The sequence below is a fragment of the Leptinotarsa decemlineata genome, unplaced genomic scaffold (assembly GCF_025532065.1).
Source record: "Leptinotarsa decemlineata unplaced genomic scaffold, Ldec_3_MD MMD2_tig00026314_RagTag_RagTag, whole genome shotgun sequence".
In the NCBI taxonomy this organism is placed as follows: Eukaryota; Metazoa; Arthropoda; class Insecta; order Coleoptera; family Chrysomelidae; genus Leptinotarsa; species Leptinotarsa decemlineata.
The window spans coordinates 10,224,149-10,237,670 of record NW_027412684.1 but is presented as its reverse complement, the minus strand read 5'-3'; the positions used below and the strand labels follow the sequence as shown (position 1 = coordinate 10,237,670).

General features: G+C 36.7%; 1 protein-coding gene across 3 annotated transcripts in view; it reads right to left on the bottom strand.

The window, feature by feature from the left end:
- Positions 1-857: 857 nt before the first annotated feature.
- The window catches only part of LOC111508035 (uncharacterized), a 32,737-nt gene continuing 20,072 nt past the window's right edge, over positions 858-13,522 (bottom strand). For 2 of the 3 annotated variants that reach the window (XM_074181493.1, XM_074181494.1), the window contains exons 2-6: positions 11,308-11,603; positions 8,748-8,953; positions 7,944-8,027; positions 4,896-5,146; positions 858-1,760 (exon numbers count right to left, since the gene is read on the bottom strand). In XM_074181493.1, coding sequence (XP_074037594.1) covers positions 1,628-1,760; positions 4,896-5,146; positions 7,944-8,027; positions 8,748-8,953; positions 11,308-11,602 — 969 coding nt within the window. In that variant the 5' untranslated portion in view covers position 11,603 and the 3' untranslated portion in view covers positions 858-1,627. The remainder of the gene's footprint in view (positions 1,761-4,895; positions 5,147-7,943; positions 8,028-8,747; positions 8,954-11,307; positions 11,604-13,522) is intronic. The other variant, XM_074181495.1, reaches the window with a different exon arrangement.

The following is a 13,522-nucleotide window of genomic DNA, read 5'->3' as shown; positions in this document are numbered from 1 at the left end:
TCAAAAGAAGAATCTACACCTTCTCAAATGAACATTTATTTTCAAGGTGCAATTAATATTTTTTCTTGAATAAGGGTTTTTTATGTTGATTACCAATGAGTAAAAATGTCGAAGAGTGCATAACGTTGTGATTTAAAGATAAAAAAATAGACTGACTGATTACAATAACGTTTTCTTCATTTTCCTCTCAAAACATAATCCTTGCAAGAAAGTTTAGGTTTCGGCCGAAACTGAGACCGTTGCCGAAATTCGTTTTCGGTTTTGGTTGCAAAAACCAGTTTCGGTCGGACACTAGTTTGGAGGGAAAAATAAAAAAAACGTTATTATAATCAGTTTTTATGTTTTTATCTTTAGATCACAACGTCATGTACTCTTCGACATTTTTACTTATGGATAATCAACATAAAAACCCTTATTGAAGAAAAAATATTAATTGCACCTTAAAAATACTTAAAATAGGTAAGGTGTTCATTTGAGTAGGTGTAGATTCTTCTTTTGAATATTATTGATGGATTTTCAAAAATATTAAACATAAAATTACTTATTTGAGTTGATACCTAAGGTTGGAAAATCCCAACCTTCTCCTGGTTCTTTCCCTTTTCTTGTTACCTCTCCGTTTCTTTTCTCTCATTTTCATTTTTTTATTTTTATTCATTTTCTCACTATTATTTCTTTCTATCTTCATGGCCCAAAATTTCCCAACTTTTTCCCAAGTCGCCATGGGGAGGTTCCCCCTCCCCCCCCCATGGCGACGGCCCTGCTTCTGTGAGCCAATACTGGAAGATTCTGCCAGAAGTCCATACATCTTCTTGCCATCCAGGTGTTCAACTGGACATAGACTCAATGAAACAAACATATGAAGAAATATTTTTTTATTATAAATAATATATTTTAACGTATATTTGCATTAAAATGTATACAAACAAAAAATGAAAAACGGCGAAAATAAATAACTAGTTAATTCTAACAACGAAATAACACTAAGTTACTCAAAAGTCACTCACATTCACAAATTCATTCGATTCCTGCCAGACACCCTCGCATACAATTATAAATAATTGGAGTGGCGTCAACCACTTCCGCAGTCGTATTGTCTATTCCTTACCGAAAAAATAAAGTAAATCTATGGTGCGGAAAATAAATAGGTAATATGTTACATGGTTTATTGCTACGTAAACTATGAACCATTCGTGCAGAAAAGCTGAGATAGTATGAGAAAAAAAATAAATAAAATTTTCGTTAAATGCACTGTTATAAGGGCTCGAGTCATCATTGAATTGTTTGTTCTGTGGTAAATCGATCATTACATAACCTAATATTGTGTCACAAATCTGAGGATACAAATTTTGATATGGTTGGTAAAATCTAGTTCACCTAGCAATAATTACGTTCTGACAAAACATTGTCGTAGTGGAAATCCACAGTTTTTGGTCAAGAAATATTTTCATAAATAATTAATTTTTTCTTCACCGAGGCATCTCGTTTTTGGTAAAGGGCCTCCGGTGAAATCGATAAATCGAGAGGCTGCTTTTGGGTTTAAATTCTTCAAATTGTCACTTGAAGAAAGAAACTAAATGATCCTGATATGAAAATAGGTGAAGAATAGTTTGGATTGGGATTTTTTCAGTTAGACTTCGTTACATTCTAAATATTTCTCTTGACAGTTGTCTCCATACCGCCCTCTCTTGCCGGCCTCGTATAAAACGTCGAACGAAGAAGAACTTCCTGCTGATCTGTCCAAAATGAAGCTTACAGCATAACTGAAATAAAAATGGGTGAGATCATTATCTGGAGTTCATTCAAATCAAACGGAACAACAGGAAAAATATATATTCCTAGGTCAGGAATTTGGGTGAAACTTTCTATTCGTCATAAGATTGAACGAGATTCATGTTAGATTCATTTATTTGTGATAGCTTTCCAGTAAAAGATGTTTAGTGAGCATCCTGTATATTCTTTATTAGATCGAGAAGGATGATATTTTTACCGGGAGATGGAGTTACAATTTCTTCAAGGATTGTGTTACAGTGTTGAATTGAAGTTAGTGGGATTTGATTTATCAATTTGTTGATAACGTGTAGACTTCCATTTTTCGAAAAAAAAGCAGATTTGAAACCTCAAAGAAGATAAACGAATTACATATTAAAAAAACTTGGACTGATATATTTGGATAAGTTGAAATTGAAAATATCAAAAATAAATGATATTAGGTACATACGCGTGGTTCCACATGCAGGGTCTATATGAGGACCTCTACTTTTTCTCATTTATATTTTATTCTTATTAGGAATTACTGCTTTCTGGAAAATTACTATTATTTGCTGAGAATAAAACTTTGACGTATTTCAACGAAGATTGACAATTGTTAATACGTTAAAATATTCAAGTGACGCATTCCTGAGACAATTTTTAAGAAAAAAGTCTATATCCGAAAATGCTTCGTTTCGGAGATACATCGTGTTGAAATTGATTTTTTTGTTCGTTTTTTAAAAATAACTTTTGCAAAAATAAGTTATTTGCACGAAATTTGGTACCTAGGGTTTTTTGCCCTAACTTTTTTGACATTAAATTTTTGTAACTTTTCATGAAAAATATTAATTTCGTCACCTTCTTCAAGTAAAAAAGGAACACTTCCTCAACAACGCTGAAGGTGATCGTTTCTGAGATATTTACAATGTTCTATATCGATGCATATTACTTAGCTCCTAGGGCGCTAAGTGAAGTTGCTGAGAACATTACAAAAACTAAGTATGTGGTGGATACTTAGTTTTTGTATCCTATCTTTGGATACAAAAACTAGTTGTTTAACTAAGATAAACAACTTTCGCCTATAAAATGTTCATCAAAAAATCATTCGTTTTTGAGATATATGTATCTGTATCTGTAGAGTAGGGAGGGTGAGTGTAAGCCCACAGCACTAGGTCATCGTCCATCCTGTCCTATTCAGGAAGGTGGACAGGTCACTGGGAGACATCTCCTTTATATCAGCAGGTGTAGGCCAAGACTCACCGAACACACAGTCTCTTATTGACGATAACTCCGGGCACTCGCATAGGACATGCCTGACACTCTCATCTTCCTGTTCACACATCCTGCATAGAGGTATGTCCACTAGCCATATATTATGGCTAGACATATATTAGTTGACAATGGTTAGTCAGAAATCCTACTGTTAAGCGTAGATTTTTCCTGGTCATCGCCAGATATTTCTACGCGCCAGCTTCCCAGGTCGCCCAGGGTGATCCTGGCAAGATTGTATCCTTTGATTTCATCCCATCTCTTTAGGGATTGAGCATGGGTGTAACATTTGGGAAGTTCCGCAATTGTCGAAGTCATCAGGCCGTAGGTGCCACTGGGTCCTAAAATTCTTAGTCCAGCCGCTTCCTTGGCTAAAGAGTCGGCAGTGCGATGACCTTTACTCCTGTCGTGCCCTTTAACCCACCTCAAGATAATGTAATTATCTACCGAGGCTTTGGCTAAATCTTGGTGGCACTCTAGAACTAGCCCTGAGGTAACACGTTGTCTGTTCAAGACTAATAGGGCTTGTCTGCAGTCAGTGCAGATTGTTATGTTTTTGCCAGACATTCCTTTCCTAGTTATTTCTTTTGTGACGATTGAGATACCACGACGATTGGACCACGCTGGTATTTTTTCCCATTCCCCACTTAATCCTTAGGGTTAGTGATCTGGAGTACACTCCACATCCTGAGCCTTCTTTGGTTTTTGAGCCGTCTGTATATATGCGTATTGCATTTGTAGCATCTGACTCTGTGTTCCGTTTTATTTGTATTTTGTAGGGTTTATTAAACACACACCTGGGTTCACTTGCATCATTGGTTGCCTGCAGCAGAGGTTGCGCAGTAAGCGCTTCTCGCCATAGGCTCAGCCTCAACTGACCCATTCTTTCTTCTAGGTTTACACCAGCCGTGCGCAATCGTAACATGGCAATTAACGTAACCTCCTTAACGGACATGTCTAGAGGGGTCAGACCCTCTAAACCTGTCCAATAAATTCAATGCATCGCCAGAACACTTCGTGACACGACTATCGTCAAACTTAAACCAGTCCGTTTCGTCTTTGACCAAGGCGTAATAATGACCAAATTCAACGTCAGAACCACAGTGAAGAATGACTGCATGAATATTATAATAGTGGTCTGCTAGGTTGAAATGTTCATCTATTTCGAACCTTCCAAGAGTTTGCGCGGTTGGTGTTGTTCTCATGGCTCCTGTGATGTTTAAACCAGCCAGTCGCTGTATTTGACATAATTTTTGGTTGGCCGTTGCTTATAGAACTTTCAACAGGCAACGTTTTTGAGATAACTAAACTTATGACAAAAACCAACCATGTTTTGAAAAACTTCTACAATTTGTATACACCACTTGAATACTTAAACGTACTTATGTTACACCCTGCATATTTGGCTTAATATACACAAACTATCTTTGTACACATTTATGTTCATCGATGAAGAACCCGTATTCAAAAAACACACTTTAATGTGAGATTCACACTTGAAAGGTAACAAACCGCGACACGTGTTTCGCAACACAATAGCACAAAAGAGTGTTTTTATCCATTGTTTGTATCCACAGTCATTATTGGGTGATGAATGGCCTATTTCTGATACCCAAAGACGATTGAGGATAGTACGTCGTGAACTAGTTTCGTTTGAAATCCTTCCTTCCTTTTTATTTCGATATTATTTATCTTCATTTTCTCAATCAATTTTATAAATCTATCTACTTCCTATATATCTTTCCCTCTGAAAATATATACAGACCGATCATTACAAATGCTTTTAACTGAGAAGCTGAGAGACGAAACAGTTTTTTCAGAATGTTTCATTTGATATCTGCCGAATCAAGTTTTTACCGATAATAATTTCAACCTACCTTCCGAGATGACAGTATAGCGAACTTTGGCCGATATCCTTCGAACATTCGCTGTTAGCTTGGCAGAGGTACCTTTGCATGCATTTGGTATCCCCGGCAGAGAGGGATCGAACGTAACCCTTCATCATGGCGATACCAGCCACAGCTGCATCACTGACGGTGTCTTTCTTACCGATGTTTCTTGCGGCCATGGAACGGTGAGAGAATGACGTCTTCAAGGCATCAAGGAGATTTACCACAATATTGATGAACTGAAAAAGATGTTCCTAGTAAATATATCACTCTGATACGAAAAACGGACATTCTGGTAACCCCCAAAGCTTCACTATTCACAACTAAGTATTTACAATCTACTACTCTATATGAACTAATTATATGATCCAATTAAATTAACATGTCAAGGAATTAGATTGAAAACATTATTATTAATTTGGGGTCTTTTGGTGTTAGAGAACACCAGAACTGCAACACACACCAGAACTTGTTTTTCATTTATTCTACGTCAGAGGTTCCAGTTCTACCTTTCATCGAGACTTTTAAGTAGGTCGTTGAGAAAAAATATATATGGGGTGTTTCTCAACTATATGGTAGGAAATTTCAGAGGGTGATTTGTTAGGTCGTTTCAAGAAAAAAAGTTCTTATGACCGGAGTTGCTTCGTTTCTGAGATACAGGGCTTTGAAGTTTGAAAAATACGCTATTTATGAAATATAAATTTTCTTACACCGATTTGGTTGAAATTTGCCGCAGTTACTGCTTTGGAGACCAGCTGATAGTGATAGTGTTGTCATATCAGTAAAACTTGTTATGTGCAATAACGAATCAGAATATCAGTAAAAGTTAGAGTTGTCAATTAGCAGTGATTCCATCATTAATAATTCTACTAACGCTGAAATGGCTGACATGCATTCTATTCATGGATTAGCAAATGGAAATGCGGAAGAAGCACAGAGAATTTACCAGGACACATATCTTAACAGAGTAAATCCATGTGCTAAAAAATTTAGAACGCTACATTCAAGATTATGTAAAACTGGGAGTTTTAATAAAAATGCAGGTGGTGAAAGATCAAAAACAGTAACAACGCCTGAACAAAAAAAACTATACTTGATGCAATAGAAGATCTTTCAAATGGTAGCAGAAATATTGCAATGCAGCTGGAAGTCAGCCCAAAAACCTCACGGACAGTTTTAACAACAAACCTTCTACACCCATACCACTCCAAGCTCTACTGCCTTGGGGGTTTCACCCAAGATTGATGTTTTGCTCATTTGAGTGTTCTTGCTCGTCAACATCTCGACATCACGTACCCTAATCGCTGGATTAGACGTGCAGGACCTCAAATTTGGTCAGCTCGCAGTCCTTATATGAATCCTCTATAAACTTTCAAGGTTTTATAAGTTTCTGTCGAAACTGTTCTTTGATTACTCCACGTTGAAACTTTTAGTTTTGTTATTTCACGAATAAGAACCCACATTTAACAAGCTATTACTCCGTTTGAATTGGGTCGACAGTCACCATAAGTACCTACACCATTCATTTTGCTTTTTTATAAGCTACATTTTGATAAAATTGATTTTTTCGATAAAATACTTGAGTTATTTGCGAAAAACCGTTTGAAAACTTGAGTTTATGGGTTGAAAAATTGACACTCGCAAATAAGTCGAAGAGTCACAAAAAATTATATAGAACAGAAGTTGCTTAGAATGAGCCAAGTTATCCATTTCCGGCCCTTTTTTTTAATTTAACACCCCCGAGAAGGAGTGGCACCCATCCCTGGTACAGGGTCAAATTTGAAGTAAAGGGATGGTCGAGTCTAAATCCAATTCTATATGAACGTCGATGCTGTGTGAAAGCTATATTCCGGATACATTTTGGCAGTGGTCTGCAGGTTTTTATGCCCAACGTTTCGTAACGGTCGTGTCTTTGTTTATCTTAATGGAATTACTTGACATCGTTTGCATACCATTAAGGACAGATATCCAGATTTTATTGATGTTCATTGCCTCTTCTTTTCTATTGAAATTATCCCAATGGTTCTAAGTTACTTTGTCTCTCTATATACTCTTGAGTACTATTTCTTCCTCTTTTTTCAAATTAAAAAGTTTTTTAAATAATTTGTGGAATGTCTTCCTTTTGAAATTAGGTAGACCAGGATTATCGTTTACAACTTTTAGAACTGTACTTTCCTTCTCATAGAGTTTTAATCAAAATCGCCTACCTCATCAATAATTTTTTTTCGTGAGGAATATGGTTTTAGAGCCGAAAAAGAATGTTTTTGTTTATATTCTCTCATAAGTCCAAGACACTTGAAGAAAACACTCCAGAAATGTTTCCTACTTTTCTCACGATTTAATCAACGGATAAAAAAGGATTTGCTTCAATTTGATTTTTGGTAATATTCATAATTACATTTTTAAGATGCAGTTTTTTGGTCTTTTTTTAGGTGTTGCGTAGGAACACAAATTAGCAGTTTCAGAGGTACCAATACTTGACACTTAAAAAATTTTAAACTTCAAAATACTGTATATGTACACAGCACATGCGTTAAAACTTAACTGACCACTCCCATATATCTGAAACAATGAGTTCCGTCAGACGATTGTAGGTAAATCTAGCAGTCAGCGTAAGGAAGCATGTTTATTTCACCCAATAGATGTAAATGTCCGTGCTGATCTTGCTTTGATCTCGCATCTATCGTTGTTTGGGTTGCTTTGTTTGTTGGATGGATATAGTATATACTTCGTGTGTCCGAAGTAGACCGACCCGCAGCTACTAAGTTGCGGTATACCTCGGGTGAAGGTTCTTTGGTGTCCTTAGCTGACTCTCTCTGATGGTTTTTGTTGGAAAATAGCTTTCTCACAGTTACCTCCGGCCGTGAAAGTTCACATTTTTTGATCAACATTGGTGCTGTTTGACAAACTCATATGTATGTACCTATAAGAATTCAATTGCACCCAAATTACTTTGAATAACTTAATACTCATCTTCCTAATCAGTCTTATGTTTCAATGTATTAGTTTTGTGTTAGTTTTGAAGATCGAACATACCTCCCCAGCCTGCTTAGCCATCATGTTAACTTGTCCAGGATCTCTTCCTCCAACAACGGCAGACAGTACAGCAGCCAGAATACCCTGTGCAATGTAAGCTACTACTAGTGCGTTTCTCTTAATATTTACAGAGACTAAAAGCAAAAGCTCTAGCGTAATGTACAGAAAAAAATATATAGAAATCGTATACATCCACAGATAAAACAGTTTTATTCGAAAGAAAGCCGAAAGTAAGTACAGAATAAAGTCATGATTTAATCAATTTGATGAATCTTAAAAATGGTTTTTTAATGTTCAGTATTTTTCAACTTGTAGAAGTTCAAGTAAAATATGAGTAGAAATGTATATTCCCAAAAGAGATCTTTCCATTCTGAAGTTACGTAGAGAACTGGTCTGCATAAGACCAAATCAATTTACTAGGATATAGTCACCTTGATATTCAAGTCACACCATTTTGAGAATGAGTTGAAACCATATTTTTAACTCTAACATGAACAAGATTACAAATAACTAAGCCTAAATATCTCTATCTGTGAATACATCATTTCTATACCAAACTCTCACTGAAAGTAGATATATTTTGTTAAAGAAGTGGTGACGAAGGATGAAAAAATGTCCACTCCATATACAACAATCTAGTTCTGAGAAAACCGAATTTAAATTCAGCATTTTGGCTAGTTTCCAGGCAGATCTATCGAATACAACTGGTCTTGGAATACAAAATGGAACTCATATCAAATATCTTTTGGAAATGTCTCACACACACCCATTTTCATATAAGAGTTATTTCTTTGGACAACTCACTTGTAGGGGTGAATTTCCGTTGTCCACTTTGTCGATTCCCTGTTCATTTGCTGCAGCACCTCCTCCAAGGATGGCTGTGAGGATCTTGAGACCCACAGATAAGAGGTTGGCCCAGGGGGATGATGGAATAGGGCCATTGTCGAGGTCTTCGGATTTATTGGGTCCTTGTTGGCCACCTGGGTTGAATATCATTTGCATGACCATTCCTGCAAAGCAGTGAGTATAATCATTTTATGTATTCTATCAAAAACAAATGTGTTCAAAATGGAAGAAATCGCAAATCATAATATTCAGGTGTTCTGGAATTTTGTAATGTTTTGTTTTAGATAATCTGTGGGATCAATATTAACTTAAATTCGGTTCATCTGGTGATGGCTACACACTGTCAGTTGAGAAAAAGATGTCTCTGAGGCATTCTGTTAATTCCGTGAATGGTTTATAGAGGAAGTCGTTAGTTTCTATTCAGGATTGACTTTGTGATGGCATCCCAAGCGTAACATTCGTAATCCAGTCTAGTATCATTGATGAGATCTATGGTAGACGCAGATCTGACCGGTATTGAATATACAAGTGTTACAAAAAGCTTTACCTAAATCATATCGCGATCGCAAGGAAATCGAGCCATACAGTTCAGACAATAACCATGGGAAGATTACTATCTTCTCCGGAAGTCTGAGGACTTCTTGCCGTCATACCATCAGTCATGAACCCATTGGTCCTTCTCGAGACCAATAACCAGCCGAAAGGGTAGGAGAGCTGGATTCCAAGCCTGAACGAAACGAGGATGACTTTCCACGAGCCATACAGTGTGTAATAAGATTACCAGAGACCTGAGTGTGATTTCACTTGTGTTTTGCATTATACTTCTATCAGACTTTATCCGATTTAATATCTTGAAATTACACTTTGTGTTGTGTATAATCCTCTACAGAAGGAGAATTCAAGGTTCTTCGCCATCAGGTCCGGATTAAGGGAAGGGTAGGCGGGGCTACTGCCCCGGGGCCTCCACAGGAGAGGGGCCCCCACATTAAGTTGAAAAAATGTTGAAATTTTGACGGGTCAGCAACTTTTACGTTTTTCCTCTCAAACATTTTTTTGCATTTTTACTGAGAATACTTGCACAAACAAAATATTTGCGAAGCATTAAAACTCCAAAGTCGTCACCATAATTTATTATCACCCTCAGATGTTAGAATGTTGAAACCATCAGTCAGTACATGTTTCGAATCTATATAGGTTCATCATCAGTTAATTATTTGTGGAGACGACTTTGAGTTTTTATACTTCGCAAATCTACTGCACTCTACTTTGAGATATAATGGACTTTTACTACAAGTTAAACATAATATGGTTATCGATATATCTGAAAGACCTGATTGCATTTCAGTGGTAATTCTATTTTTAATGTGTAATTTATACATGGGAGTTGAAGAGAAATAAAATAAGTGAAAAAAAAAACGGTTGACCCGGCAGGTGATCCCCACAACTTCTCGCTTCTTCGAATTCAAAATTTTCAAAATTATTTGACGAAATCACTTGAACTAACATTTTTAACGACATTATTTATTGAACGCGTCGATTTTCGCCCGCTTTCCCTTTTTTAAATATTTTTAAATTTCTTAGCGGGAAATTAAAAATTCAACTATTTAAAAAAAATCAAGGGGCCTCCACTTCTTCGTTACGCAGGGCCTTCAGACTTCCACATCCGGTCCTGCTATAATGTGATACCAAAATACTAGGCACTACATTCTCAGAAAAATTGACATTTTTGCCTTAATCTGTCTGTTGCAGTGGCGTAAGAAAAATACTAATTATACTAACATAATTATATGATAAAATATATAGAATCACAACCTGACAACAATATTTCCGTTTCAATGCGCTATTATTTCTGAGAATGTTGTGCCTGATATTATGGAAATTTACTACAGTTATGGTGAAACACATTATTACCTTATCTACTATGAAGACATTGCCGATTATTATTGAAACCTAATCGATATATTTATGAATTTTTGGTATTCCAGTTCATTTTTCAGTTGTATGTTTTTCCCCTTATACTATGCTTATTGAAAATTGGCACGTAGTTGAATAAATAAAATAAAAACGTAATATATCCGCTATTTTTAGGTAGATGAATCTAGCATACAATTAATTATCTGATTGGGCTCTGTCTGATGTTTCTACAGTATAAAATGTATATTACTGGAGTTTTTTCCTAACACCAAATCGTTATTTTTAACGTTTTAAGTTTAAAACTGTTTTAATCTTCCTCTTTGAAGATGATCACTTGGTGATCGAAACACGTGTCGAGGTGTTTAAATAACGATTTGGTGTTTACAAAACCGCGAAATACGTCGCGGTTTTGTAAACCTTTTGTGGTGAAACTGACGATAAACTATTAGTATTCGTAAATTCAAAGTATGTTTCACAAGTAGTTTGCCGCCTTCAATAACTTTGTCTATCAAATGAAGAGAATAAATCATACAGATACTTATTTCAACGTTTCGGAGGCTAAAATCTGCTTTCATCTTCGGAATCAAAAAAACTTATTTCTCACCTAATAAATTAGACCAAGAAAATCCGCCGCCACTGCTCTCGGATATCTGGTTCGTTTGTATGTCATCCAAGTCATCAAGAGCAACTTTCTTAATCGAGTTCGGTTTTTCTGCGAATTTCCTATCGGTCCTCTGCTGCTGGCTTCTCAGATGGGGGGACGCTACTTGGGGATAAGAATTCGATTCGGGCAAAGGAGAAGGCTTGTATACTGGGGAGTTGGGGTACGAGAAAGTGCTCACTATCGAGCTGCTGACTAACAGGGCGGTGAATGCCCATCCTACGGCTTCTCTGTACATCCTGAAACAATAGAAAGTAATGCGTCATTCAAAGAAAAGCGGTCGAAGAATTTTGTACTGTCACATTTTAGGTATTAAGGCCAATGCAAATAACTTTTGAAGATGAAAAGATTATCAACAGCAAACAGGGATGAAATGGGTGCGTTTTAGGTGTGGAAAATGGTTTTTCACAACTTCCACTGAGAGTAAATAATGGTCATTACATCAGGATTCCTTTTCATGAAATCCAATTTGAACATTGAGGTTGTCGGTGTAATATCTGATCTGAAAATCTCAAACTCGTTCGATGCGTACGAACTTGTGGAATAATAAAAAAACGGCGTCATGTCTAATTTAACCACTTAGAAGGCGTGTGGGTTCAAAGTGATCCGAGATGTCCCACTCATTAAGAAAGGCAGTGATGATGCAATTGAAAATTACCGGCCAATATCGATCGTCCCAATTTTCGGCAAAATAATTGAAATCATCCTGAAAAAAAGGCTTTTTGAGTATTTACATAAGTTCAAGCTATTCAAAACAAATCAATTCGGATTTAGAAAATCATCTTTCATAATCAGTGTGGTATTTGTATCTGTATCTGTAGAGTAGGGAGGGTGAGTGTAGGCTCATAGCACTTAGACCACATGTGACCCATTGTACATCCTCCCGAGGAGTTGTCCTCGTAGGTCATCGTCCAATCTGTCCCTTCCAGGAAGGTGGACAGCAGATGTAGGCCAAGCCTCGCCGAACAGGCACTCTCTTATTGACGATAACTCCGGACACTCACATAAGACATGCCTGACAGTTTCATCTTCCTGTTCACAAATCCTGCATAGAGGTGTGTCTACTAGCCCTATAATATGGAGGTGTTTGCTTAGTTGACAGAGGCCAGTCAGAAATCCTACTGTTGAGCGTAGGTTTTGCCTGGTCATCGCCTGATATTTCTTCGGCGCCAGCTTTCCAGGGTCGCCCAGTTAGATCCTGGCGAGACTGCATCCTTTGATTCCATCCCAACTCTTTAGGGATTGAGCATGGATGTGACATTTTAGGTAGATGAATCTAGCATACAATTAATTATCTGATTGGGCTCTGTCTGATGTTTCTACAGTATAAAATGTATATTACTGGAGTTTTTTCCTAACACCAAATCGTTATTTTTAACGTTTTAAGTTTAAAACTGTTTTAATCTTCCTCTTTGAAGATGATCACTTGGTGATCGGAACACGTGTCGAGGTGTTTAAATAACGATTTTAGTCCAGGCGCTTCCTTGGCTAAAGAGTCGGCAATGCTATCACCTTTACTCCTGTCGTGCCCTTTAACCCATCTCAGGATGAGATGGCTTTGGGTAAATCTTGGTGGCACTTTAGTATTAGCACAGTGGTAACACGTTGTCTGTTCAAGGCTAATAGGGCCTATTTTTTGTGGCGAAATAATCAGTGTGGTAAAGAAAGTAATCGAAAACATTACAACTTGCTTTGAAAAAGGAGAGCACACTATTGCTGCTTTATGTCATCTAACAAAAGTATTTGATTACGTCTTCCATTCTGTTTAACTGAAAAAAATTAGATGACTATGGCATAAGAGGAACCCCCGTCTCTTTTTTCTTCATATCTAATAAACGGATACCAATATGTGACACTTGCTTCGAACAATGTGTCCGACTCAGAACCAGTTACATGTGGAATACCCCAGAGCTCGGTTCTGAGCCCTCTTTTATTCATAACTTATATACTTATATATGTTATATATACATATGTATATGTATTTTCCTATATGTTACCTCACAATAGGATGATAGTACTCTTATGGCATCTGAAAAATCGAGAGTAATTTGATGCGCGATATAAATCAAATTCAGATGGTTTATAAGAAATAATCTAATTTTTAAGGAAAATAAAACTCAACACAGTGTTAAACTCTAAGGCATACATCTGTATGATA